Raw genomic sequence first — 27,908 nt, forward strand, 5'->3', positions numbered from 1 at the left:
TCTCTGTCTCTCATGGGTGGGCCGAATTCTATGGGCGGGCAAAACAGAGAAAAGGAAGGTAACCTTATGAGGTCATAAAGGGCAAGATTCAAGATTGGCCCTTATGAGCTTTCATTTTCATAAAGGCAGAGCAGGATATCTAGGGCTTGGTTTACATCTATCCCCATTTCTAGCCACTGGGGGACCATAGGCAGGTTGGGGGAACGCATATTAATGTTAAATGAAGAGAAATTGTCATGCCGTGGGTCTTTTAATTATCGGTTATCAGGCAAATAAAACGCGGTTACAGATCAGTCTGCAAAGTGCCAAAAAAAACACCAGGGCCATCGGTCTAGGTAGCTCTAGTTCAGGCAGTCCTCTTCAATGCGTAGGGAAAAGTCAGGAAATATCACAGTTAAGCATTTGCACTTCATCAATCACTGGGGAAATACCACTTGCACTTTGCAAAACCACTGGCCTGGGCAAACAATAATGTATGCCAAGTGTATTATTGTAGAACCGTCCCCCGATTCCCAGTGTTATTAATTCTTTATTTACAAATTAAAGGCAACATATTGGTCAGGAACTTTTAAATTATAAACTCTGTGACTTAATGTTAACGGCCTGAATAAAAACGACATGAAAGAATGAATGAGTTTTGTTCTCATTAAGGAAGGAAGAGCAGTTTCATCCTTTTAGGATTTAGCCTCTGAACTGGGACACAGCTTAAAAGAGCTGCCACGTGCCCGAGGAAACAGTGTTGACGGGCAGGCAGCAACAACCTGCACAAACACAAGACATGCCAAAGAATCAACAAAGGTTGAATCTAGACTGATTTGTCAGCATGGCTGATATTGTTGGCCAATTTCAGCTCATCGCAGATGTAATGGTACATGCATACCTTTTGACCAATAAGCAACAAGAAATGGCAGTACAGAATTGCAATAGATTTTTTACGTTTTTGTTAATTTAGTAACAATATTGACATTGCGTTGTATGTAACAGAACAATGACAAGTTTATTCCAGGAAATGAAATGAAAGAGAGAGATGGAGAACAATACTATAGTTTGGGAAATTGTTGGGTCTTTGTAACTTATAGAGTGTGATCTAGACCTGTTCCATTTGTAAAGTATCCTGAGATAGCTTCAGGTATGATTTGACACTATGAATGAAATTGAATTCAATATGCAACAATATTCCAACAATCATATATACAGTACAATAATAATATGCAACAATAATGGCCCTGACACGGCTCATGATCGCCCGCCCAATCCTTTAGACACCAGAATGTCCATTCATTATCTGATTATAAACTTTTATGGCTGACTTGACATCGGAGAACAACTGATCAAGTCAAATGATGGTTCTCATAACATTCTGGCCAAAGAACCACAGTTGAAAATTTGCTGGTTGGCTAAAACTGGCACCTCAAACAAAAATGTTACTGAATAATTAAATGAAATGAATGAAACTCTCACACATCACATTAGGAAACCCAGTATTGATTGGGCTCAATACAAGTTACTGCCTCAACTTACTGTTATGGTTACTGTTGGTTTGTTACAAATGTAAACAGAAGAATGAAACATAACTAGAACAATTCAATGTGAATCTAATAAGTGTAAAGGTGGTTATTGAGTGTTAAGTATTAAGTGAAAAAGAAATTAAAATGGTTGCGACATGGAGATTTTCCTCAGGGTGCAATTATAGAAAAACAGCTATATAGGTACATTTAATATCAAACCCCACCCTTTAACTATGTGACAATGAGTCCATGACTACCAGCAACAAATTACTAACCACAAACAAAACACAGCAAATGCAGGTGGCACCTGCATAAGGAAATTAAGCAATCAACACAGTAACAATGTAAAGCTATTGCAGTAGACCTCTAGAAACAATGATATTTAATGATAAGATAATTAACTCAATGATAGATATTCCATTTTAATTAACCTTGCTGCAAAGTAAACTGTGGCCTCGGGCTTCTGAACACTGACAGTATTCCTCCAAGCCAGGTCTTTGATCCTATCCCAACTATTTCTGTTGACACCGACATCCTTGTTCTCACGCCCTCCCCTCCCCCCTCCCCCGTCCGCACGCACACAAAAACACTTGACTGTGGACTATTTTACACACACACACACACACACACACACACACACACACTTAAATGAGAACTATAATTTTGCCAGAGGCCTTCTGTGTTACCGAATAACCTTTGTCATACAGTTACAAATGGGAATTTGGAGTTTGGTTTCATGCCTCTGAAATGTATGCAATGTCCTAATAGAAGCGCACATGAAAAAAAAAAAAGCTTTCATAACAAGAACCTAGCACATCTTGTACATCAGACATAATTAAGTAAGAGACCCGTGAGGTACATCCAACTTACCAATGGAGTGGTCTGAAGCTGTTGATTTTGTGTAGGCCAGGAAAGCAGCCAAGAGAAAGATTGAAGAGAGAAGTTCAGCTCTGCCAACTACACCTGTGACCTGATGATAAAAAGTGACATCCATCAGTTCGTTTTAAATCGGCAGTGTTGGTTACAACGACAGGGCGCGCGCGCGCACACACACACACCTTTTGAGCTGTTTACTATTGTTTGATAACGGCACGTTTTTATCAATCATGTGTTTGCTTGTAACAAAAAGTGAGATAAAGTAACCTACATCTTTATTTTACAACAGTCTCTTAAGTGTCAAAAGGGTCGGAAGTTCCCACATGAATATTTCACCCCAGGGTTCAATAACCACCAGAGATAAATCAAATACATACACCTCAAGTGGAAAAAAAACACAAAGAATAATGCTATGTTCTAATCTCTTTGAGAACATTACATATGTATACTGTAACTGGCGGTAACCCCTTCCATCCAGCTGTGAAAACAGGTCTGTTCAGACAAATACTTTCAGCGGATGACAAGATCTTTGTAAAGCAGCCTATCCGACATTAACGTCTGTCATTTGTGTAAATGATGACTGCCCTCGTGTGGAACAAATAACTTTCTCACTAATTTTAGCTCATCACAGATGTAATGGTACATGCATACCTTTTAACCAATAAGCAACCAGAAATGGTAGTACAAAAATGCAACAGATATTTTACATTTTTGTTAGTTTAGTAACAATATTGACATCACGTTGTTTGTCTGTTTAACCAGGAAATTAAACGAAAGAGAGAGATTAACAAGATAGAATAACATTCTCAGTTCCACCATAACCCAAGGCATGGTCTCTTAGAGAGAGATATATTTTAAAACCACACATGAGGTCCCACAAAAGGTTTTACAAAGCCCTTTACAAAAGAAGAGTCTGTTTTGTCTTGTCTTTTAAGAGCACACTAAGCATTGCAAGAAGATTACAACTTCATAGATAGATGTAAACATCCAAACTTAAAAAAGGCTGCTCATGCATTGTTCTCTGACTGACTGACTAAGTGTCAATTGGTGGTGAAGGAAATAATCCACTAGCTGCTCATTTAGCTGAAACCAGCGACCATGTGTCTTTTGACTGGTTTGGCCTGTAAATAATAATAAAAAACTGCAAGAACAGGATCACAATACCTACCTACACTTACTTTATCAGCCACACTACTGCATTAGCTCACTTGATGAAGGAAGCCAAAATACTTATGCAGGAGTCATGTTAATAAGAAAACATGTATGTCCCTGTGCTACATTCACTGTTTTAGTTTGATTGCCGACTGTTTGTTTGATTGTCATTTTCTAAATACATATAGAGATACTTTATTCTATCACCGAATAAGTTGATACTGTGATTTGCTCACATATTTACTACTAAGTCCGTGAAAGAAAGATTCACAAGTAACAAGGAAATCTAAGGATGCAGTACTTCTTCAGTCTTGTCAGCCAATCAAAGCTAATTCAACCGAATGGTAGAAAGGCTGACCACCGTTTTGGTTTGTTAATTTGGCTGATTTACTCAGACTACAAGTCCAATTTTCTGTGTGTGTCTGTCTGTCTGTACATCGTTGGGGCAGAGCTATTCATTGAGTGCTTTTCCATTAAAGCCATTTTGGAGCCTTAATATACTGTTGTGGAGTACACTAAATAATCTGTATTTGAAGATACTTGGAGATACAAAAAAACTGAAGTCTCCATTCAAAAAGACAGACACTGAGAAAGACATGGGGAAACACAGGAGTCTTTGTACGCACTTATCATGAAGGGACCTTCAGTGCTTGGAGCATAACTAAAAAACAAATGATCCGTTCAGAGAGAGATTCCAGACGGCGATAACATGAAGGGCATTTGCTGGACTAACTCTAAGGGCTCATTTGTGAGGCAAATTGTTTCCATTCAAGAAGTCTGAGAGACTGCATGGATTAGAAAACACCATGAGGAAGATTGGCGCAGTGGTGCATGCTGTGTAACAGAAGCACTCCGTCCCAAGAAGCAGAATGTTTTCTTTGTTTTTCTACTCTGTTCAGGGCCTGTCTGATCATCAGTTCAGCTATGTTGAATAGGATGAATTACAAGTCCTAATTGGGCAAGACTTTTTTTTTTTAAGGCCGGCTCTATAGAAGAGAATGAGATCAAGTTCAAATGATAAGCAATAAGAAAAAGGTTTTGGTTTCTGATCGTGATTCCAAGTCCAATAAACGTTGTGGTCCCAATAACATTCAAGATAATAGTTAACAACTAACTTTTCAATCTAAAAAATAACCTTAAAGGTCCCACGACATGGTGCTCTTTGAATGCTTTCATATACACCTTAGTGGTCCCCTAATACCTATCCAAAGTCTCTATCCCAAAATTCTGCCTTGGTGCAGAATTAAAGCCACTAGAACCTGTCCCACAATAAGCTTTAATTAGGACATGCCATTTCTGAGTCTGTAGCTTTTGAAGAGGAGAGGGGCAAGGTAGAGAGTGGGGGTAAGGCCTCGACCAACTGTCACTTTGCCCGTTTTAAAGCCACAATGTGTCTCTCTCTATCTAATGGATGGGCCAAATTCTCTGGGCGGGCAAAGCAGAGAAAGGGGCGGTAACATAAGGGGCAAGATTCCAGATCGGCCCATCTGAGCTTTCATTTTCTCAAAAGGCAGAGCAGAATACCCAGGGCTCGGTTTACACCTATCGCCATTTCTAGCCACCGGGCGACCATAGCAGGCTGGGGGAACTCATTATAATGTTAAAAAAACTCATAAAGTGACATTTTTATGCCATGGAACCTTTAGAAGTCGCATTATCTAACTTTCCGTTTGTATTGATTCTAGCAGCCACTTTGGACAAAAGCGGTAGTTTTTAACCACACCTGCTGTCGTAAAGGTTTTTTCTTTACGATGCTGTATTGCCCACTGTATTACCGAGGTAGCGTTATGGGGAGGGCATACAGCTGCAATGAATAAAATGCTCTGACCGGAAATCATTAATTTACAATAAAAGAATACTTTACAGGTGCATCGTTGCATTTCAAGTGTTGCATATGGTAAGTTAATAATAATAGTTTATACTGTTTATTGATCCCATTGGGGAAATTACAACGTACACTCTGTTTTGTTAGTAATCACTACACACAGGCCTGAAATACACACAAACATCCCTTGCTCAAGAACACCTGGCAGCCAGCCTAAGCATTAAGAGATTGTTGTAGCAACCAACGTAGTAATAACTATATATAGATTGATATAGCGCAATATATGAAACCCACAGACGCTTTTCACAAGAAACATTACATACATGAGGGGGACAATTAGGGGTGGGGTTTGAATAATTCACAATCCCGTAATTGTCTGTGTTGATAGCCTGATCGAGTGTGACTAACATTGTAGCCTTGTCTTTCCCTTTTCCCTTTTATTTTTTAGTTCTTGGTTTAATTTCCTTCTTTTCTGTGATGGCCCTGCCCCAGTACTAGCCATAACTATAGCAAATAACTTGTAAAAAAAATGTAAGTACAATTGGCTTATATAAGGAAATCTCCTGCTTCCTTTTACCTGGCTCAAAAGGCTGGATATGCTAACAAAAGCTTTACAGTGTTGCACAAAAATCTGTGACCCATCAGAATGTGTTACTCTAGCACCGTCATTCTGCCGCAAGTCATTCTGTGACTGCGTGGGAAAAATGTAACCCGGGCAAAGGTCTTACAAAAAAAAACCGATATAAAAATTGCATTCTTTTTTACAGTTAGTCTCATTTGCTGTTACTGGTCATTTAAAATCATAGTATGAAAAATGACAGGGCTTCTGAAAAATGAAAGTTACAGTTAGTCACTTTAAGTAAAAAATTTAAATAAATGATATACATATACAGTTGAAAAGATCACAATGCAACCCAAATAAATATCCATAGTAAGAGGACTGATAATAATGCTCTACTAACAGAAGGGGTTAAGCTGACAAGTTGCAGCAACTGGAGTTGACTGACTTTTTTATATCTTAAGACAATGTGATTTTGAAATGGCTTCTTTGTGAGTGGAAAATCTTAAATATTCATTCTGTGGGCAACCCAACCAGATGGATACCAGAAGTGGCAAAACTGAAACAGTGTCTGACTTAGATGCCCCGTCCGAGATCGTGGGCATGTTGGAGCAATGTTGAGGTGGTGATGTTATGAGTGTTACGCGACCAACGAGTAGTTTCCTAATCCCCATTCCCTGTTTAATGAAGACATGTACATTTTGGACGTCAAAACTATATTGTTTGCTATTTCTGTAAATAGAAGCACTGACTTCTAAGTTCTGACTTGATGTTTTTCCTCTTCTATTTTGTGTGATGTATCTGCGGGTGGTGCTACTTAACGTCACAGTCAGAGTTGTTCCTCTGTTTGGTCATACAGTCTTAAGCACTATTTGCACGTAACTAGTATTAACTTCGGACCTCATGGGATTTAGAAGCATTTGCACAGGATAAGCAAAGTCTGTATTTTACTCATATTCACTATAATTATAGAGCAAATTTGGCACTAGCAAGTTGGGTTTTAAGCTCTTTTTCTGCTAAGTGCGTGACTCTCTGCTGGTAGACGCCCACAACTGAGAGATAAGGTGCTTACAGCAGTGAGCTACGTGACACATGCCACTTAATTGATGAGGACTGGTGGATTAAATTGGCCGTATTACACAGAGTACACCAGGCGGACAGACAGACAGCTGACAATCTTGCAGGTGGATGCAATGGAGACAGGCTTGGACGTACACTTCACATTTAGCTGCAGACCTGTGTAGGTCGCACGGACACATAAGCGGTTCCAGGAAATGTATGTGTCCACATGGAACATTGTGTCTGTGCGACCAGTCCGAGTCTGCAGACGCGGAAAATATAACATACTGTACATTCCATACATAGCCTTTACCTAGTAAATGTAAACTTACAGCTTCAGTGTGGATGGGGTGCACAGCAAACAGCAATGCTGCCACCAAGCTGGATGTCTTATCCAGGAACAATCGGCACACTCGCAGGAAAAGCACACATACTACAGCGTGCAAAACAACATTGAGCAGATGGTAGGAAGCTGCACTCAGCTCACTGAAGAGGTAGTTCAGTCGGAAGGTGAGTACGGTAAAGGGTCGGTAAGATTTATGGCTCCGCTCCTGTAGGGGGACATACACAATGTACCCTCAGCTGACCAATAGAGACATTAAAGGCTGACAAATGTTTTAGTAAAGCCTTCGTTATTTGAAATTACTTTAAAATCAAGTTAATCTAAGGAGGTTGCAAATAAATTACTAAAAATTAAACTGGACTTCCTTGACCTAAATAACACTGATTATAAATCACCACTTAAACTTAATGCAAATTCTTCAGGCATGCAACTTCAGCTTTTTGTCAATAAAGTGTATGCTAAAATTAAGCCCATACTGATAAACCACAGAAATGTGTCATGGAACATGACTTACCTCAGACATGGGTGTTCCCCAGAAGTCATTACGGAATAGGTTTTGGAGAGAGGTTGAGGGCCGTAGGTCCTTGTTATCAAGGATTGCAGAGACATCATCAAACGCGAAGCCACACGATAGACTGTTCCAATAACATCCCACCACCAGTCCAGTCAAAAGTAAAATCTCCTTCCATGACATGGCAGCCATGGCTGACCAAAGCTGTCATTGATCACTGTACAAACAAAGAGGTTTGACATATATTCCAATTAGCTGACAACAAAGCTGTAAAGCAAGTATCTTGTATTGTAGATTGATTTCCCGGTTGGAATTAAAGTAACAACCATGTCTCACAGTTCTTTTACTTTTCTTAACGTGCATCCTTGTCACAATAGAACTCATCGAGTTGCTTGTTTACATGTGAGTATGTACGTATGTGTATATGTATAAATATACGTTTTTATTTACAAACTACATCTACAACGATACATAGCAGTCAAATGTTCACGTTTACTTTGTTGTCCTTGTTTAAAGCCGTATATCTGTGTCTCTGTTGCATACACGCTGTGTATGCAACGTTACTATGATTGCAAGAAATATCACTGTTCCCACTTTACGTTACTTGGCCATTAAAGCTGATTCTGATTACGTTACTTCCTAGCCGTTATGGTATCTTGCAAGGAGGGTGAACCCTAACAGCAATCTAAAACTAGCTAGCCAATACTACCCTCTTTAAATAGCTCGTTAACTAGCTATCCAAAGGCAGGAGTTGGTTAAAATAATACACATTGCTATCGTTCGATTGCTAATGTAAAAGTACAAAAAAAACACATAACATTAGCATGCACTGACTGGCTGCTGCAACATAACGTTACTGTTAGCTAAAGATAAGGCACACTTAGCTAACGTTAGCTAATGCTAACTAGGTGGACGCCAGTCTTCAAGACGAATAAGATGGATGCAGATGTATTTTTGAAGTATTTCTAAAATGTCATACCTACCGTGTCTGTAACGGGGCAGACGGTGACTGTAGAGGTGATATCAATAACTTGGAATGGTTAGCTAACAGTGTCACACAAACGGAGTAATGTTAAACAATTCATTGGCAAGCGGCATTCCGCTTCATTACAAATATCACTTCCGGTGCAGGGGTGACCGCGCAAGTTAAATGTTAACAAAGCTAGCTAGACTCGATGACCAATAGCAAGTTGTTAAAATGCGACTTTTAAGTACTTTGTGGTAACGCTATATACCTCGTGTCTCTATATTTTGTTTAAGTTCTCTACAAGGGTCCTCTATTCACTTTTTACTAGTTGTATTATCTTGTGGACTAATGTTTACGGTAGCTTAATTAGTTAGCTAGCTAGCCAGTGTTGTCAGTGGTAACCTAGCAGCCGAGGCGTCACATCATGGAAACCTCAGGATGGCTGTTTACTGTTCATTTCACTTTCTATGGTTTACTGTCATTTTAACTCTCATGTAACGTAAATGTTATCCCATATTCTCTGTCTGGCACATTTAAGTCATCTTACTGAGTGATGTAAAATAACAGACATTTGGTGTATACGTTTAACTTAAAAATCACAGCGTCTAGCAAACTTCAACTTTAGCTAGCTAATTCATAACCACATGTGGAGTTGTTTGATCTCCGAATGTCTTGTAAAGTTAGCAGTTTGTACAGTAACGTTATCGTAATGTTACCTAAACGTAACCACAAATGTAACGTTAGCTAACTAGCTACACATATTTCAGTATAAGCTAGAGTTTGTGCTACCAATAAGGCTAATTCTGGGGAGCACGGAAATGTTTACCATAGCTTCCTAAGTACAATGAGCAAGCGAACACCAACATTGTGTAGCTAGCTAGTTATCACTTAACCTAACTAGGTGTCTGCTCAGTTCTTTGTTAAATCTTTACAAACACGCTATGGCCAAGATGCCTGCTGCTCTTAAGTGGGATAAAGTGACGACAATTGACCCAGCGAGCCTCCTTGAATGTGAAAAAGACCAAGTGGACGAGGTCTTCGACATGTTCGTTTCGGTAATTGTCAACACTTCACACCAGTATTTGTTACATCTCACATTTCTGCTGAGTTGCCCATCCACTAACGCTTTTCTGGTTTTAAGTTACATGCTGAGTACAGTGGTGCTGTGTATGTGTAGCTATTGCTACTTAACAATGCAAGACAACTGTGCTCCTGCCCACTTGAGATTATTGTTCAGGGTATTACAGCTCTTGCTCAGTGGCTTTGTCAGCAACATGTAGTTATACTTTTTATGACTGCCCTCTCCTGTGGTCACTGTTGCCCAGATAATCCACATAGTAGTCTCACATACCTGCAAAAGATCCTTGTTCGCTCCAAGGAGTGTATATCTTTTTTATAAATGGTTTTTGGTTCTGTCTCTATCACTATTTTGTTTCAGGTTCTTTTGCTCTATCAATACATTTTTATTATGAGTTCAAATGAATCTGCATTTACTGTTTCTCACTTTAAACCATGCTTTCCATGCAGACAGAGGAATGGGAGGTGAAGGATAAATCTGCGGAGAACATTATTCAAGTCTTCAGAGTGTTTCAGACCCTATTGAAGGTGCTCAGTATTATTGTTGCAATGATTCTGATCTCTCCCAACCATTTCTATTAACAAGCCTATTAGCATGTGTTGTCAATAAGCAACAATATTTAGTTTACAATTACTAACTGTAGTTTACGCTATTGGCAATTATGAAATTTTGTGGGCATGTACTGCTTGAGATATTGCAATTAAAATAATAAATTTTAGATGTAATTGTCTCCTCTCCCTCTTCCTGTTAGATTAAGGATCAGGAAGTTACTATTGCTTACAACTTTCTTGAGGACATTGGTGTGAAACATGCTAAAACCGGTTAGTGCAAGGATTGGTAGTCAAAATGTTTCATATCTTTAAGTTTTGCTAACAACGAGCACTGTTTTACATTGTTGATCATGTCTTCTGGACTGTAGAAAAGGAACTCCAAGCCAAGGTGTTGAGGCTGGAACAAGAGCATAAGGTAATACTTTTCGGCATCTGTCTGTGTATTTGTCACACAGAATGTCTGCAATTTTCTGATGCAGAGGATGAATCAATGCATTTTTAATGATTAGTTATCAGGAGGCAGAAGTGGTGCAATGTAAATATTATTACATGTGAACAAACTCCCTCTTTGTTTTTTTTTTACTACTGGCCAAATCTTTTAGCCAATCAAGGAGTGCAACGCTAGCTATAAAGGGATTGGTTGTGGTGGCCACTGAAGGACAGCACCTAAGAAGATTACAGCTAATTCCTTGCTTGCTGATAGCCATTACTTATAGTTTTAACTAGATATTTTTCTTTCATTGTTTAAGATTAGTATGTAATCCAAAATTGCACTTCCAAATTTCGTTATGCAAAGAAAAAGGTAATCCTTGTTTTGGGAATTGTAAGTGAAAGTGTATGCATGTATTGTGAACAGATGGAGGTGATGTAAGACTAAGAGGTTTCTCGGTGGGGGTTGTTTGGGTGTTTGTTTGTATGTCTTGTTTCCGGTCCACACGGCTCAGCCCTCCGGCACAGGGCCAGACAGCCGCTTTCTGAGAGATGAGATTCGGCAGCTTGAGACCCAGCTGGAGCAGCGGGAGAAGGAGTTGACCCATTTAAAGAAAGAAATGGGCAAGGAAAAGACAACCAATGAGGAGGTATGAACATGTTGCCCATAATTTCCACACATGGCATAGGACTATGGATTCAGTACTCCGTCCTTGACTGACTTACACATATTAGCTTATTAGTTAGACATTGGTTTAGATAACAATGCTTGTTACAATGTCTAACTAATGTTATACATTATTTTTGTCCCTTGATGTGATTCATGGAAAGAGAGTGCCAGTGGGTTTACTGCATATCTTTATATTTTAACTAACATTTGAAATTTAGTGGTTTGTTACAAGTGCCATATTTAAATTCTTTGAGTGATAAACTTTAGTTGCACTAATCTTATTTATCACTGGAAAAAGAATATTGCCAAGTGCAAATGTAACCCAAGTTTTTTGTGCATCTAGAGTAGTTAAATATGCACTATGTTTCTGCGTTTACTCTCTGTGTTGTTCTCCTAGTTGGTTGTGCGAGCAGAGGAGGCTGAGAATGAGGTCAAGAAGCTGAAAAGAGAGGTATTTGACATCTGGCACTACATGATACGGATCATGAAGATTTGTTCACTAATCACTTCATCCTCAGCCAGTCCACCATCTCGTCTTTCGTAATTTCAAATTTGTTTAGTCTCATGTGCTTTGCCATCCTTTGCTCACATGAACGCTTTCTAAAAATCCATCATCTCTTTTCATCTCTTTCTTATCCAATGGCAAAGATAAAAAAGCTTAAGAAGAAGGTAAGAAACATAGGTTGTCATGTAAAGTTAGGTTTTAGTTTTTCAAATTAGTTATCAGTTTGATAGTGTTTGTACTTTAGTTTAAAGGTACCCTGGAAATCCAGAGTTCTCTCGAGAGCACAATTTGAATTTGCACAGTGAGTTACTCTGGCATTGAGCAATGCTGCTCATTGACTATACCCTTGTAGTCAAGCTGTACCAATCACATCGGTGAATCTGATAAAGGTGGACCAGAGGCGAGCTAAACAGATGACGACAGTTTAATCTGCCAGTTAGCGCTGCTAGTAGCTAAGCGGATGGGGCTCTGGATACGTCACCCTGTGTGTTGTTGTGATTGGTTGTAGTGTTATCAAATTGCGTGCAGTGAGATGTTCAAATGCACGCTTGGTCCCGCCCCTCAAGATGGGCAACTTTTATTACTCAATAGCAGACTCTTAATCTTTTGGATTGGGTCTGGATTTCCAGGCTAATTTAAAGGTACAAGTGAGCAAGTAAATGGTGTACACGTTTTGAAAAATCTCTACAAATGGTCACTTATTGCTCATGTTTTACTGCTTGTTATGTTATTTTGCCACAGCTTTTTACAGAAGGATAAGAGAGTGTAAGGTGTCCAGTAGGGACCAGAGCGTGTGAGCTGAGCAGGAGGATTTTAGATTGAGCCAAGTTTAAATCAAAATCAAAATAATAAGTTGCAGCGTTGTCTTATCTCTTGCTCTATACAGCTCTATTTCTGCTCCGGTACCACTCACAACATCAATGCATGCCAAGCCCGGCCCAAGCTACTGTGTAAAGTAAAACTGTGTGACTGCAGAGCGGGCAGTAGGGCTACATGCAGATGATTGGACCAGCCCTCCCTCCATGCCACCAAAAATATTCAATTAACTATAATTTACATCAATATCCTCATGCTATTCATAATATAATTTACAGTAAGACAAACATTTCAGAAGATGGAACCAGATAAGCTTTGCATGAAAAATTGAAAGAACCATCAAAGTATCAAAATATTTGCATTACCTATTCATTTTGACAAACTAGTTGTTTAATAACAAATGTTAGTGTTTCTAAAATAGTCTAGGACCACACGGCATTGAATCCAGTTCTTTTTCAGAGATAAATTCTGTCCTTTCCTCACCCTGACAGAATGAGCAGCTCGAGCAGGATGTGGAATTCTATCGTGGAGAGCTGGACCAGAAAGACCCATTTCCATCCAGAGACGAGAATGCAGAGGCCCAGAGGAAGCTCAACTTGGCCAACCGACAGCTCTACCAGTGCTTGGAAGACCTTCAGGTACATGGAAGTCTATTTGTCTACTATATGGTGAATACCGTAATAGACCTTTTTATTCAGAAAGCTTGTTGATAGCACCATGCTTTAGTCTTTGTGAAATATAGACCCACCAAGGCCCTTGGCGAAAGAAAAGCACATTCCTGACTGAGCACTTGAAAATATGCATTCACAAATTTCATTGTATTGTTTGGTGTTCATTAGCGAGCAGAGGATGAAAACGGACACCTGAAGACACAGAACGACCAAATGCAGAAAAGTCTGGAAGAGTCTGTGAGGGAGATGGAGAAGATGACAGATGAGTACAACAAGATGAAGATTATTGTACAGCAGACTGACTCCAGCATGGACCAGCTCAGGAAAGAAAGGGACCATGCAAAGCTGCAAGTAAATAACCTCCTCAGTTTTCCTGTATTTCTATTCCCATCCTTAATCTGTGTGTGGTTTGTATAACGCGTGCGTTGATTGTTGAAAATGTGCCTGGTCGACACGGGCGCTTACTTGGCCTGTGGTATTGCTGCTTGTAGAATTCATCAAAACTAAATTGTACCCCAAAATGACTTTTAGAAGGACCCCAAACATGCTGACAGTGTAGGCTACTTTTACATTAGAGAATTTCACAGTACGTCTCGCTTTATAAGATACATGGCCTGCCTATAACTGTCAACACGCTTTGTCTGCACTTGTTGTCTGGTAATGCTTTGCATGTGTGGGATTCTGAAATTCGGGAATTGTTGTATGTTTATTCAAAGTCAAAGACAGTCCAAAGTATTGCTACTTTGCACCTTTTTGTGGGTCTGAGGTGTATGTCAGACTTTAGCTGCCAAAGCTCCGCTGCTTCTTTCTCTGATCCACAGGGTGAGAGGTGGAGTGGCCGGCAGTTAAAACAGCAAAAGCCAATGTGTGCTTCTTTTACCTATATATATATTTAACGATATCTTTTGCATTTCTAATCTAAACATGGTCAAGCTTGGCACTGCACTTACTCGTGCCTGTAGCAAGACACCTGTTAAGTTTAAAATCCATCGGACTAACGGTTTGGGATATGTGCGCATAACTTACACAAACAACACACACACACACACACACACGCACACTGACAGACACACCTTCCTGTAATTTATAGACAGATATAGTTTTCTGCTGAGATGAGTTACAACACCATTTACCATTTCACTGCAAGGGTATCACACATATGACCTGGATTATTATCACAAAATACTTCACTGTTGAAGCTTTTATGGGTTTTTGTTTTAATTTGTAGATCAGTGAGTTGACGGATAAGATTCGTAGCATGACTGAGGATGATGACCCCGTAATGGCAGCACTCAATGCCAAAGTGGAGGAGTGGAAGGTGAGTGTTAATCAAATTTTATTTTTAAGCCAGATGCAATAAAAAGATATGTGTAATGAAGGAGAGAAGAATTTTGTTCCTGCCGCACAACAAGTAGTTCGTGAGGAGTACCTTCTGAAGGCCCAGAAACTATCTTGAGTGAAGTTTGCTGTACTAAGATTCCCTGACACTTCTTTTACAGTGTAAGCAAGCATTGGTTGCCAATAGTACCAAGTAGAAATGTATTTCAATTTTATTGACATTAAAAATCTAATATGTACTTGTTTTACTAACTACTCTTAAAAAGGTCAAATACAGTTTTTTTAAATATGTTATTGGACTAATTTCCCTAAACTTCACAGTTCTTAAAGTTTGGGTGATGTCACTTCTTGATGACGTTCAAAGTACTGTCAAACAAAACGGAGGTTAGCTAGCTTGCTGCAGGTGGGCGCAGTTTGTTTTTGTTGACGTTTGTACATCCTGGGCTGTCTACAGAGACCATGTATTTACAGTGTGTTCTGGGGACAGGCAGCTAAAAGAGAGTAAAGAGATGTTTGCTGTATGTAATGTTGTAGCCTAAAAAACATAATCACAAAAAGAAATTGGGTACAAGGGGAGTTGCTTTCTTGATTTAGTTCCTGGTGCTCATTAGTTCCTGCCTGCCTTGACTAAAAACCATGTAAATGTGCACATCATTATGCTTCGTAACCATCCACACTGAGTGTGGCTGTTGATTGAACTTTTCTACAGGACCATCACAAGCCTTCCATTGTGCTGATATGCTATTTTCCTCACACATAGAGAGTACTATCTGGGAAGGACGATGAAATTTTGGTGTACCAGCAGATGATTCGCGATCTGAGGGAAAAGCTGCGTTCAGCCCAGTTGGACTTGGACAAAAGCAACATCATTGCCTTGCAGCAGGTCTGTCAGAGGAGGAATTCATCCTCTTTCATGTAGTCCAATTTTGGAGCACCTTGCACCACAAAACAATGTGTTATGGAAAGAAATGTACTATAACTTTTGACAGAAATTTGATATTTATTTCAGCCAAGTGTTATCAAAAGGGAGTGTACTGACAGAAATAAAAGCATTATTTGACTTAGTACAAAACATAACTACAGTAAGTAGTTATGTTTTAACATATTACAGTTAAAGCTGCAGAACATAAGAATTTAAGCAATAGCAGTAAAGCAGTGATATGCAAAATAAAAATAATAATTACTATGGGGAAGGTCATTGTTGTGTGCATGCCTTTTTATTTATGTCCTTTTTAACAGAAGACTTGGTTTAGATGGTCATTTTAAGTTCTCCCATCTGTCACATTTCCTGCTTTCTGCTTTCTCTCTTGGCCTTGACATGCTTTATCAACCTGTCCTCCCTTCCATCTCTATCGCTGCTCTGGTCCAGGTCATATATGAGCTCTGCAGTGTAAGTTTCATCTGACCTGTACCTCTCAACCTCAGCCTCCTCTTTTTAACTTCATAAATCGACTTAATGACGAAAGTGCTGATAATTTAGTGTGCTGAAGCTGTGCTTACACATACATTCTCATACATTTAAATTGTTTGTGAATGTTCTAAAGGCTGTCCAAGAGAGAGATAATCAAATCAAGATACTGAGTGAGCAGGTGGAGCAGTACACAGGGGAAATGGAGAAGCACACCCTGCTTATCGAGGAGCTTAAGACGTCCACAAAGAAAGACAGAGGTGGGTGGACCAATGCTTAAGACAACTGTGATGAACTTAAGGTCAGCTTAAGCCCCAGTCACCAGCTAAATGCTGTTGAGTTCATTTTCTCTCACAGCTGAAATACATCATATTAACTAACAAAAATGAATGCAACTCATACAATTTGTGAGGGCATTTGAAACATTTCAAAATGTCACTCTCTGAAGAGAGAACAAAATATAGACAAACTTTTTTGTGATTCTTCATGATTCTTGGCAAGCAAATGCCAAACATTCTGTGGCTCATTGTGGTCCCTTCTGCTTTAAGCGGTTATTTAAAGGTGAGTCAGAGCTTTGTTAAAGATACAAGTTTACCATTAGATCTAAGTTAGTACTAGTATTAACAGCCCAACATGCCAATTTAGTCATTATTTACGTATCTTGTATGTCAGTTCAATCTTAGCCTTCTGCAAAATTAAAGTATGAACTATATTATGTTATTGGGCTGTCTTTTAACAATTTCTGTGCCTGTTAAGTAAAGGTGAACTTAAGCTAAGGACCCGTCTGTATAGTTACCTATGCTTGTTTTGAGATGAGCTTGAGGGACTGGCAAATGTATTCTGATATTCTGCAATCACCAGATTTCACTTTGTCTGCAGTTTAAAGAGCCCATATTATGCTCATTTTCAGGTTCATAATTGTATTTTGAGGTTGTACCAGAATAAGTTTACATAGTTTCATTTTCAAAAAACACCATGTTTTTGTTGTACCACACATTGCTGCAGATCCCGTTTTCACCCTGTGTGTTTAGGTATCTGTTTTAGTTACAGAGTGAGACATCTCACTTGTTTAGCTACCGAGCGCTAACATGTGCTATGATTAGCCACCCCAACTCGGCTAGTGACATAGAAAGCCATGGAAATTTTGAACAGCTCACCCGGAGACTGAAGACAGAGGACATTCAGAAACCTGTATCTCACTCAAAACCGCATGGATAGTTTGTTTGCGTGTGTATGCGTCTGGAAGCACCAGAGACACATAATACGGGCACTTAAAGAAATGATTTAATTTTTTTTGTCCTAGGCATACCACCGGCCATACAGCAGAGAAAGATGGAAGAACTGAAGTCCAAGCTGGAAGCTGCAGAGACCAGAGCAGAGGAAGCAGTTCGGGCGGTGAAGCTTGTGGAAGCTCATGCGGAAGAAAAAGACAAAGCACTCATTGAGGCTTTGAACCGCTTAAGCCAGTATGAGTCTGTAAGTCTTTCCTCTTTGTTTTTTGTTTTGTTTGTTTTTTTGTATTTTTGTCTTAGTTCAAATCATTTTTAAATCCATGTCAAATTAATTGAGGCTTCCAAGAAGAGAAGCGCACATGTTTTTTTTTTCTTGACTATCGTCACTTTTAATAGACTTAATGTGACCAAGATGCTTTTTGGATCTACAAGCTAAGTGTTTGTCTTCCACCATGTCTAATTACATCCTCATTTCCCAAAAAGCATACAAGTTGAGAAAGGACAGGACGTGCTTTTTGATAGACGACTAATCAATGCTCTGTAACTGTGTTACAGGGCACTTATGGTCTGGAAGCAGCCATTGCAGAGATCAAAGAGTGTAAAAATCAGATTAGAGTGAGAGATCTTGAGGCAGAGGCCATGACCAAAGAGATCAACCAGCTTGAGCTGAGAATCAATGACCTCATGGACGAAAACGAGGATTTCCGGGGAAAACTAGGTCAGTTCTTAAAAAATAAATAAATAAACAAATCAAAGTATTCCCTTATCCCAGTTTATTTTAAAACTGACTTACCTGGAGAAAGGCAATTCTAATTGTAATTTAGTTTCTTTTGGTATTTTCTTGACTCACAAGGTCTAGAACCAAAGCAGGAAGTGGATCTGACAGAGTTCAGGCGAGCCAAAGATCAAAGACAACGCCAGTATAAAGCAGAAAACCAAGTCCTCACAAAAGAGGTAAAGGGGATTAAAAAGGTTACAATGCTTTTATAACAAGTGTGTTTTCTGAGCACCTTCCACCTCACTATTTCATTTTTTTCTAGATTGAACAGCTTGAAGAAGAGAGACTGGAGTTAAAGAAGCAAATCAGATGCATTGTGAAGGAAAAAGGTGACGCAAAAATCATGGCATTAAATAACACCAATTATTGTATTAACATATTTGTCATGTTTTTAAAGCGTAGCTTTAGGGATTTTCCATCTGAGACAGTAGCTAGGTTTCCATCCACTTGTCAATTGAAATATCTGAAGTTCGGTAAAAAGAACTCCTGCTAATAAAGCTGGTGAAAGTGTGTTTCCATCAAACGGCTTTAAAGCAAACAAAAACCTGTGCGTAATGACTGCTCATGCTGTTTTGCAATCCAATTGGTATATAGAATTGATTTGAGACATTTGAAGGTGTTTTCCTTCATTTGTGCACTAAATCGCACAACGCTCAAGCAACATTTGCGAACAGAGTTTTAATAGACAATTGGATCGGCAACCTATAAGAAGAAAACAACAACGCTATCAACACATTGCTATGATGATGCAGATGCATCTTGCCTTTTATTTTCCCTTGCCCGCTGCGAGACAACTCCCTTTCTCTCGTCTCTCGTCTCCTCGTCCGTTCACTTACATCTGTCTTTGTTGACACCCCCCATGTGTGCAAACAAAGCAGAAATACTGGGCGAAAATTAACTAAAACTTCTTCGTTTTGTGGCGGGTTGCAACCATAAAATGACCTAAAACTAAATCGCAATTCATTATTTACTTGGCAAATTACGTTTCCGTCAGCGTTTATTGCATAAGCGGTATATCAATAAAGATAAAACCCGATAAGTTTGAACTTATTTCCTTTGAAATTGAATTTTACTGTTTCCATAAGGCAATTTTCACTTAATTCAGATAAACACGTGTGGATGCAACCATCGCTAGAGTCCCTCAGGATAAAAGTTGTCTGTCAGTGTCTAAACTTAAAGAGATTAAGTTGGTTTGCGTTGTGTACAATCATTTAAACATCTGCACTGATTGGTCTGGTAATGTAATGCAATTATGATTGATTTGAAAAAGTAACAGAAATACATTTCCCCCCCCCCAGAAACAGTGTTCCTATAAAAGCTGTTGACAGTGAGTGAGGCTTTCCTCTCATAGTATGGGGGAGGAGGCAGACATTTATTTCAAGGTCTAGAGGGGAGATATCTAAAAAACCTTTGCAAAATTATAGCTGCTCCACAGCAATGGCCAGGGCCAAGCATTTTGAACAGGAAAAAATGTTTGGCAGAGGTGCCAAACATTCCTGCTCATCTTTTGGGTATAACCAAGGAACAGGTCCTATTGTTTAAATGAGGGTAGGTGATTGGTGTGTAGGGGATTTTACCTGCCAGCTCTCGCACTGAAAACCAGTATCAACCTTGTGGAGCTCCACTAACAAACCTATGTCTCCAAAAGCATAATGCCAGAGTACACATTTGCATGTTAACCTAGGACCCAAACTTATGAGCTGATCATTTTGGTGTGTTGTTGGTCAGAAACCTCTGAAAGATGCAGGGAATGTGTACCATAGCACATTGGCTGACAACACCAGAAGCTCGAACTCAGAACCTTTGTCGCCGTAGGCAGGTGTTGATCTCAAGGAGCTATTCAATGAGAATTTGTGTACTTGGTTAAAACTATGTAGAGACGCTAGTAATTGGTTTTCAAAAAAATCCCCAAATGACAAAGTGATGTTTAAAGATGCTCTATTTTGCATTGACTGCAATAGTGTAGATGAGGACAAAATTCAAACATGTTTTATAAATTCACTTTTTGAGATAGAATTCAGACATTTTGCACACTAAATCCAGAGTGGGAGTTTCTTTCCATGAATATCAAAGGTTAAGTTTGCAAGAAATCGCAGAATTGTTTTACACTACTGTATCCAGTAAAATGTGTTATTGCTCTGTGGGCTCGGGTTTTGATATATAAAAAATCTAATTGGTAAGTCTGTGGAGCGCAGTCTGGAGATGACATTCGCCAAATTTGGTCTCACTTAAAACAAAAATGTGGGCGTTGATAGGTTTTTGATACGTGTTTGCAGTAAGAGTTTGACATATGTTGTAACATTGTAGCATAAAAAGTTCATTTTTTCTGAATTATTAAAGTTTAGGATTTTAGATGGCTGCTGAAGCACTACCATCAGCAAAATTAGCACACAAATTGCACTGATTAGGTTTAGCACAGGACTTGACTTCGGTGAGTTTCCATGCATGGAAACTTAAATTTCTTAGGAAGAAGAAGAGTAATAATACTGTCAATAACAATGGGGTCTCAGTTTCGTTGCTCGGCCCCTTACTATCTGCAAAACTATCTACAGTAGTACAGTGTTGTATAGTAATACCTTTTTTTAAAGTGTTGGACAGAAACATTTTCAATATTCACATTTTGCCATTTCTGAAATAACGATCAGTTGTGTCTATAGGAATCCCACGGTCAAGCTTGCTGCTGGAAGAAGAGGATGTCAGGCCCAGGAGAACTGTACAGCTTCAACTTAAACAAAGCAGGACATACGCAGATGAAGAGATCCAACGCAAAGTAAGCCTGTGGCAAATAACGTCATTTTTTGCATGTCAACTTCATTGAAGGCCCAGTGTTCCAAAGAAGAGCGATTTTCCTGGTTTAATGGTATAGAATGAGAATTTCCCTCTTCTAGATGTGGTTACACAAATCATGCACCAAACAGAAGAAAGCAAATCCCATTAAAATACATAATGATGAAAGAATTGGGGGAAAAAAGATAGAAGAGAAACAAGTGTAATGTATAGATGAACATTGTATTTACTCATCGCCTTTTGATTTAACCAGTGCTAAAAGTACAGGTGTATGATACAGTTTTTGGAGACGGATGATGTCATGTAAGTCAAGAAAGCAGGTTATTCTCTGATATGTGAATACTTTCAGGGGTTACTTAAAAAACTATAAAACGATAAATCTTGTCAAAAGGAAAATTATGTAAAGCAACAAACCTAATCAATGCATGATTAGTTATTATTCAAGTATCAGAGAGCTGTTTTTGCTTTGGTTTCAGTACAGTTAACACATGGTGCACCATGTTGCTGAAAGGTTTTCATTGTTAACTTTTTCATTACAAACTTTGCAGAATGAGTTCCTAGAAAAAGAACTCAGCAATAAGGAGAGGGAGCTGGAACTTCATAAAACCCAGTTTGACATAAAATGTAAGTATCTATTTGATTTGCATTTGAAGTTCACATTAGGGCTGCACAGTTAATCAAATTGTAATCTTAATCACGATTTTGGCTTCCCACAATTGTATTTGCGTGATTGAGCGATATTTTAAAGGCCTCATTCCGTTCATAAAATGCTTCGTTTTTTTTGCAAAGCCAATCTACTGCTCCGTAAAACACTGTCTGATCATGTGCCAGTCAGTTGTTCCCTGCATCGCGCAGCTTAGTTTCTAGATGTAGACAGTCACAGAGGATAGAGTAAGCCCCGCCCCCATTCACTCATACAAGGCTCCCAGCAACATGGAGAGACAGAGACAGCGGCCGATAATTTTAATTGTTAATAACCCAACTGTATGTTGTTGAGCATGAGGGGCCAACCTGTATTTGAACCAGTGTTTCCGCTGGTAACTCTGCTATTGCGGCAGCCACAGCGAAAAAAGGACCCAAGACCAGAATATCATGGTTCATAAAAATGCAGCTCAGTGACAATACAGACATTTCATACACACGACGTCAGTAACTCTGCTGACCCGCCATTTGATCCGTGCTGGACCCATTCATAATGAGTCAGCCGTTGCTATTTGAATAGCATTCGTACCCATATGCACCCCGTCTCTCTCCCTTTCTCTTTTAATCAGTCTGTTACTGTTGTTGAAAACAAGTGAAGGAGCTTTCCCAGAAATATATATATTTTTTAATATATCCTAGGATATTTATTTCGGATAATTTTCATGTAAACATGTATTGCAGCTGTGTATTTTCATTTTTGAAAGGATACCCTGTTTTAGCGTTTTATTTGAATCCCAAGCTGTTTTAATGCAAGATCTTGGGAAAAGCGGCTTTGACCTTAAACTTTAGCCCACTTTGCAAAAATATATATTTTGTGTCGCCATTTGACCGAGAAATACAGATGTAATTTTTAGTCCTGTACTAGGAGAAGATATCTAGCACATTATGGATGCACAATATGTATGTGAAAGCAGTTATAAATAGCCTATAGGCTATTTAGGCTAAAAAGCCTATAGGCTATTTATAACTATAACTATTTATAGCTATTTATACAATACAATTTGGTATGGTTAAAATCAACAAATAATCTATAATATAATAATGATAATTAATTGGATCTCAATATTGATAAAAATAATTGTGATTATCATTTTGGCCATAATCGTGCAGCCCTAGTTCACATGGACATTTTTACAATTGAGTCCCTTCCATTCTAAAAACACGTAAAGTATGATGTACAGCAGGGATTATGTATTGTGGTTTTACAATACATTACAGTCATACAGTACATAAGAGGTCACAGCTTCACTGAAATCGATCCCTCCTGTACTCATAGTGGATGAACTGTCAAAAGTGAAGAGAGACCTGGAGGATGCGCTGAAAGATGTCCTCCAATTCATGAGGATTAATCAGGAGATCACGCTATCTGACTCGGCCATCAACATTCCCCGTCTTGAAAGGTTGGCTAATGTAAGTGATTCCCGTGCACCAAATCTGACATTAATCACGGATTTATGTTTAACCCTTGTATGGTATTCGAGTCAAATTGACCCACTTCAAATTTTTACAAGGAGAAAAATGCTACAAATATACATTTTGTCTATCTGTAAATCAGTGGCCTAACCTTATTTTCTGTAATAAACATGTATTCCTGACTCAATTCAGAAAATGATTCTGGATATGACCACCACTTTTTTTCCAAGATAAGAATGATCACATAGTGGCTTTTTAACATGAATAATAAGCTTATGACAAAAATTAAACTTCCATTTTTCATTGTGTGCTAGTAGAGACTGCATTCCCTAAACATATATGTTATCTCAATTGTTTGAAATTTAAATAGACAATATTTGTTAATAGATTTTAAGTAAAATTGTATTTGAGCATTTTTTTAAAACCCTATATAATTCACGAGTCAATTTGACCCAAGGGATGCGAGACGGTTCAGGAAGTGAAGACAATACAACGGTTAAAGAAGACTAAGGTTGGCTACGTACTGCCAGCGTGGCGTGAGCGTGCTAGCTGCGTGGCGTGTCCTTTTTTATTTCAGCTCCCAAGGTAACAGGTCAAAGCTTACACACTGCCTGCATGACACGCACGTGTCACACTCAAGCCGCGCCGAAAGTGCGTGCATGCTAGAAACAGAACTGATGCCTATTTTTCACACAACACGCCAGCATGTTGGAAGCGTTTCCAGGCAAAGTAGAATAGGAAAGTTTATTTGTCATTTCGATACAAACACTTATTAATAAATTACATTTTGATGTTTGAAAGGTTTTGACATCCATGCAGATATAAATATAAAAATATTGCACTTGTCATACGGAACAAAATATTCTCTAACCTATTTTGTTGTCCTTTAATCAATTCAGTAGCCTATATATTTAAATATATATATACACATGTTTACACAAAACAAGCTGGTTACAAAATAACATTGACTGAAATAGTTTTCACGTAAAAACAAACTCTCCATCCATCTTCAGTTTTTGGTTGTTCAGACCTGTATTTATCGTCAAATATCTTATGAGTTTTGGCAAATCTCTCATAAGCTATACCTGGTACTTTATCTATGTCAGTTTTTGTGTCATCTTTTTGTGTTTTCTTGTCACTAGTAAAACCATTGTCCCTTTTAAAATGTCCTCGACTAATAACAAAATGACACAAAGGAAACATAACATTTAACCTAACTGCATTTAATACTGAAGGAAATAAGTACATGAGGTTCATGTTAAAGGCTATTTACTGTATGTTTTTTATATCATGCTTCTGCAATCTGTGATCACTTGGTTGTTCATGTTTAGTTTCTCACAGCCTCAGTATTCTTTTACAATTGGATTTGCTCTGCTGAACACAATGGGCATACTTCCCTTCTTTGCATTATAATGGTTTCTGTCAGTTGATAAAGCTGAGGGCTGGTCACCTAGCAACTTTATGAACAACAAATGCGGCATGAGCAAAAAAGACAGTTGAGAGGAGTCAAACTTTGGTTAATGTGCTGGTGTGCTATCGTTTAGCATAACATCTTATTGGCAAGTCAAATTCGAGACAGCTGAAGAGGATGCTTGCGTGGCTTTGACGTAACACTGCTGGGCTCAGCATCAGACATGTCCATCACAGGAAGAAGTAACAGGAAGTGCCAGGTGCAACCCACATTCAAACTGAAAAACCATAACAAGTAGTTGTGTTAATTTGATCTTTACTGTGAGCAGTGTAATTTCTTTTGGGGGGGAGTACATGAAGTTTTATGTACAAGAAGTTTTAACAAATGTGAAATGTTAAATGAAAACCTGTTCACCGACAAAAAGGATCTGTTTTTATTTCACAGATTGGGTCTATAATTCATCATCCAATGTTTAATTGGGTTTGTTTTAATGGCATTTTAACTATGCTCATTTATAACAGGCTGCAGATATCGGCAACATGAACGGGCAGTCTGAGCCAGTCCTGCACCTAAAGTCCCAAATACATCAGCTGTTGGGGAGAAATGAAGAACTAAGGCAGGAATTGAAATTGGCCCGGGAGGAAGCAACGAGTAGTTTCAGTCAGCATGCCAGAGCCAAAGAAAAGGTACATCTTTATTGTTTTATGTCAAGATAAGGAGACGATGCTGTTGAATGATAGACAACATGATAATAGCTTTTTTAATCATGACGCATTAACTTTTCTATCAAATCCCTTATTTTGGCCAAATCCTTTGGCAAGACAGCAAAGCAGTATAGTATACCTTGTCAGGTTTTTCTTGGCACACATCCAAACATGATTTGTCAAGTCATTCAACGTCGAGCAGTTATAAAAGTTTGCAGCTGTGTGTCGCAACTCTCTTTTTCAAATCAACAGAATAAATGGCTTACATGGAAGTACTTATACAGACAATTTTACACATTCAAACAATGAAGATTTATAGAGACAGTGGCGTTGCCTGGCATGCTCTTCATCTCTGGGAGTAATTAGCCTGACTGGAACATTTCTTGGAACAATTAGTCTTCTCTGTTTTCAACTTGTGTTGCTTCTGTTTCATATAACAAGAGAAAAGAGGTAAACAAACTTGTGTCCTCACATTTCAGCTTCTATTCAGTTTCAATTGAACCGGTCAATGAGATGAAAGTTTAATAGAAACAAGTGTTGCTTCAATCCCTGTTCTTAAAATGGGAAACCCTGGTTTCACATCAAAGTAATTCCCTAAGGCAGTTATCATAACTCATCCATAAGTTCTCCAGTCTTATTCCCTAACATCACATTGTTCTTCTATGTATCCTACGTCAGGTGTCTTACTTTTTTCAATTTATTGTCTGGTTCAATGTGCTCTTATTATTTAATGTTATACATGTTACTTTTTTCTCTTTTTTCTTTATTCATGTGTAAGACTTTGATAGGCTATGTTTCACATTCTTTATTTCAATGACACTGGGTATGAAGTGAATCACTTGATCATAATTTTCCTAAAATTCCCTTTGTTCTTGCTTAGCAGTTTACATTGATGCTGTCCTATGGTTAAAACAAAGTTTAAACCACGTATATTAGAAGTGAACTTGGGAACTATTTATTGGACAAATGACAAATATTTAGAAGTTGGTATTATGTAGGGCTGCACCAAATAAGGAAAATATGTGATTTGCCATAAATAAACATATACAATATACAGTTCTGCAATACTGCTGCTTTCAGTATTCTGCTGAAATCCAAAATAATGCTTGTAGAATAAAAAACAAATTGATGGAAATAATTTTCCAACACGCTTTTATTGAAGAAATTAAACACTGAAGAGAAAAAGAAACCCTGTAAAAAGGTTATATTTTAATGTGCAGTTTTCTTCTGCTATTTTCTTTCAACAAACACAAAAAACATCTGTGAGTGTCTTTCACGATATGACACAACATTTCATGATGTGTGTATTGTGCAAGTATATATTGCAATGACGATTTGAAAAAAAGAAGAAAAAAAGGTGCAGCCCTACTATTATCAATACAATGGTTTTACTACCAAGCACTGCTTTTTTTTTTTTTTGCTTGTCAGGTGAGCCAACTGGAAGGTGAATTGGAGCTGTTTAGGAGGTCGGGCAGCAGGGGAGTTGTCTTCCGACCTCTGACCCTCCCCGAGGGCCTGGAGCCCAGCAGCACTGAGGTTATTAGTTCTCTGAATGAGTACGCTGTTCGACTTCTTCAGGTCAGTTTCACTGCCTTCTTAAGACCTGGATGGAAAAGCTGTAAATCAACAAAATGCCCCAATTATAAATTAACACGTCTAATACTTGTATGAATTAGGAGCTAAAAAACAACGAGGAAAAAAACAATACACTCACAGGAACTCTGGAGGAATACAAAGACAAGTTTTCTGTTATTAGCCACCAACAGGGACTCCTTTATAAAGAATACCTAAGGTTGGTAACCAAGAAAATATTTTTGCAGGTTTGTAACCTTCAGTGCAAAATTTGAAACAATTTGTATTTTTTTTGTATTGTCTTTTTTTTTTGCTCAGTGAGAAGGCCGACTGGCAAAAGGAAAAAAAGACATTTACAGAGATAAAGAACAAGCTGGAGGATCAACAGCAGGTTGATGCTGTTAAAATCCAAGAATTCAACGTAAGTTTCAAATAAATGTTTACATGGTTGGTCCTTAAATGTTGCATTTTGACTGCATTTTGCAACGCTTTTACTTGAAGTGCTTTAAACACACACACACACACACACGCACACACACACACACACACACACACACACACACACACACACACACACACACACACACACACACACACACACACACACACACAGACGTGAAAAAATGGGTACTGAAAATGAAAATGGATAAGTTGCCAAATATGGATAAAACAAATACCAAGGTGGAATTGTTATGGATTATCCTCTGTGTTTCATTATACTTGACCCACCTTGTACTGAATTTTCCCCAAAGTGTCATCAAAAATCAGTTTTATTACAGCACTTAACCATTTCATCCCTTAGAAGCTGCTTGACACCCTTCAGAAGGACCCAGAGTTAATCAGGAGACAGTTGAGCGAAGCATCGCGCGCGTTGACTGTGCTGAAGGTTAATGAGAAGAAACTGACGCGGCGCTATATCACCCTGCTGGAGCAAGAACAGCACCTTCGCAAGGAGAACGGCAAGCTGAAGGATGAGAGCAGCCACATGCAGGCCTCTGTCACCCAAAGGATTGGCTACCTGCAGAGATACAAGGTAGAGAAAC

General features: G+C 38.6%; 2 protein-coding genes across 12 annotated transcripts in view; one reads left to right on the plus strand and one right to left on the minus strand.

Moving 5' to 3' along the window:
• Positions 1-9,082, minus strand: part of tmtc3 (transmembrane O-mannosyltransferase targeting cadherins 3) — a 26,859-nt gene extending 17,777 nt beyond the window's left edge. The window contains exons 1-4 of one of the 2 annotated variants that reach the window (XM_034878229.1): positions 8,817-9,082; positions 7,837-8,050; positions 7,312-7,530; positions 2,379-2,478 (exon numbers count right to left, since the gene is read on the minus strand). In XM_034878229.1, coding sequence (XP_034734120.1) covers positions 2,379-2,478; positions 7,312-7,530; positions 7,837-8,025 — 508 coding nt within the window. In that variant the 5' untranslated portion in view covers positions 8,026-8,050; positions 8,817-9,082. Of the gene's footprint in view, positions 1-2,378; positions 2,479-7,311; positions 7,531-7,836; positions 8,051-8,812 lie in introns of both variants that reach the window. The other variant, XM_034878230.1, reaches the window with a different exon arrangement.
• Positions 9,083-9,256: 174 nt separating this feature from the next.
• The window catches only part of cep290 (centrosomal protein 290), a 39,797-nt gene continuing 21,145 nt past the window's right edge, over positions 9,257-27,908 (plus strand). For 4 of the 10 annotated variants that reach the window (XM_034878218.1, XM_034878222.1, XM_034878226.1 and 1 more), the window contains exons 1-25: positions 9,257-9,855; positions 10,328-10,405; positions 10,630-10,699; positions 10,798-10,844; positions 11,374-11,508; positions 11,926-11,979; positions 12,177-12,197; positions 13,341-13,487; positions 13,689-13,871; positions 14,749-14,838; positions 15,619-15,741; positions 16,228-16,248; positions 16,403-16,526; positions 17,570-17,742; positions 18,054-18,216; positions 18,352-18,452; positions 18,539-18,605; positions 20,934-21,046; positions 21,612-21,687; positions 23,042-23,175; positions 25,111-25,275; positions 26,722-26,871; positions 26,970-27,085; positions 27,184-27,286; positions 27,668-27,898. In XM_034878218.1, the coding sequence (XP_034734109.1) occupies positions 9,742-9,855; positions 10,328-10,405; positions 10,630-10,699; positions 10,798-10,844; positions 11,374-11,508; positions 11,926-11,979; positions 12,177-12,197; positions 13,341-13,487; positions 13,689-13,871; positions 14,749-14,838; positions 15,619-15,741; positions 16,228-16,248; positions 16,403-16,526; positions 17,570-17,742; positions 18,054-18,216; positions 18,352-18,452; positions 18,539-18,605; positions 20,934-21,046; positions 21,612-21,687; positions 23,042-23,175; positions 25,111-25,275; positions 26,722-26,871; positions 26,970-27,085; positions 27,184-27,286; positions 27,668-27,898 (2,799 nt within the window). In that variant the 5' untranslated portion in view covers positions 9,257-9,741. Of the gene's footprint in view, positions 9,856-10,327; positions 10,406-10,629; positions 10,700-10,797; positions 10,845-11,061; positions 11,232-11,373; positions 11,509-11,925; positions 11,980-12,176; positions 12,198-13,340; positions 13,488-13,688; positions 13,872-14,748; positions 14,839-15,618; positions 15,742-16,227; positions 16,249-16,402; positions 16,527-17,569; positions 17,743-18,053; positions 18,217-18,351; positions 18,453-18,538; positions 18,606-20,933; positions 21,047-21,611; positions 21,688-23,041; positions 23,176-25,110; positions 25,276-26,721; positions 26,872-26,969; positions 27,086-27,183; positions 27,287-27,667; positions 27,899-27,908 lie in introns of those variants that run through there. The other 6 variants (XM_034878221.1, XM_034878227.1, XM_034878220.1 and 3 more) reach the window with 5 other exon arrangements.

This window comes from Etheostoma cragini, chromosome 8 (genome assembly GCF_013103735.1).
Source record: "Etheostoma cragini isolate CJK2018 chromosome 8, CSU_Ecrag_1.0, whole genome shotgun sequence".
Taxonomy (NCBI): Eukaryota; Metazoa; Chordata; class Actinopteri; order Perciformes; family Percidae; genus Etheostoma; species Etheostoma cragini.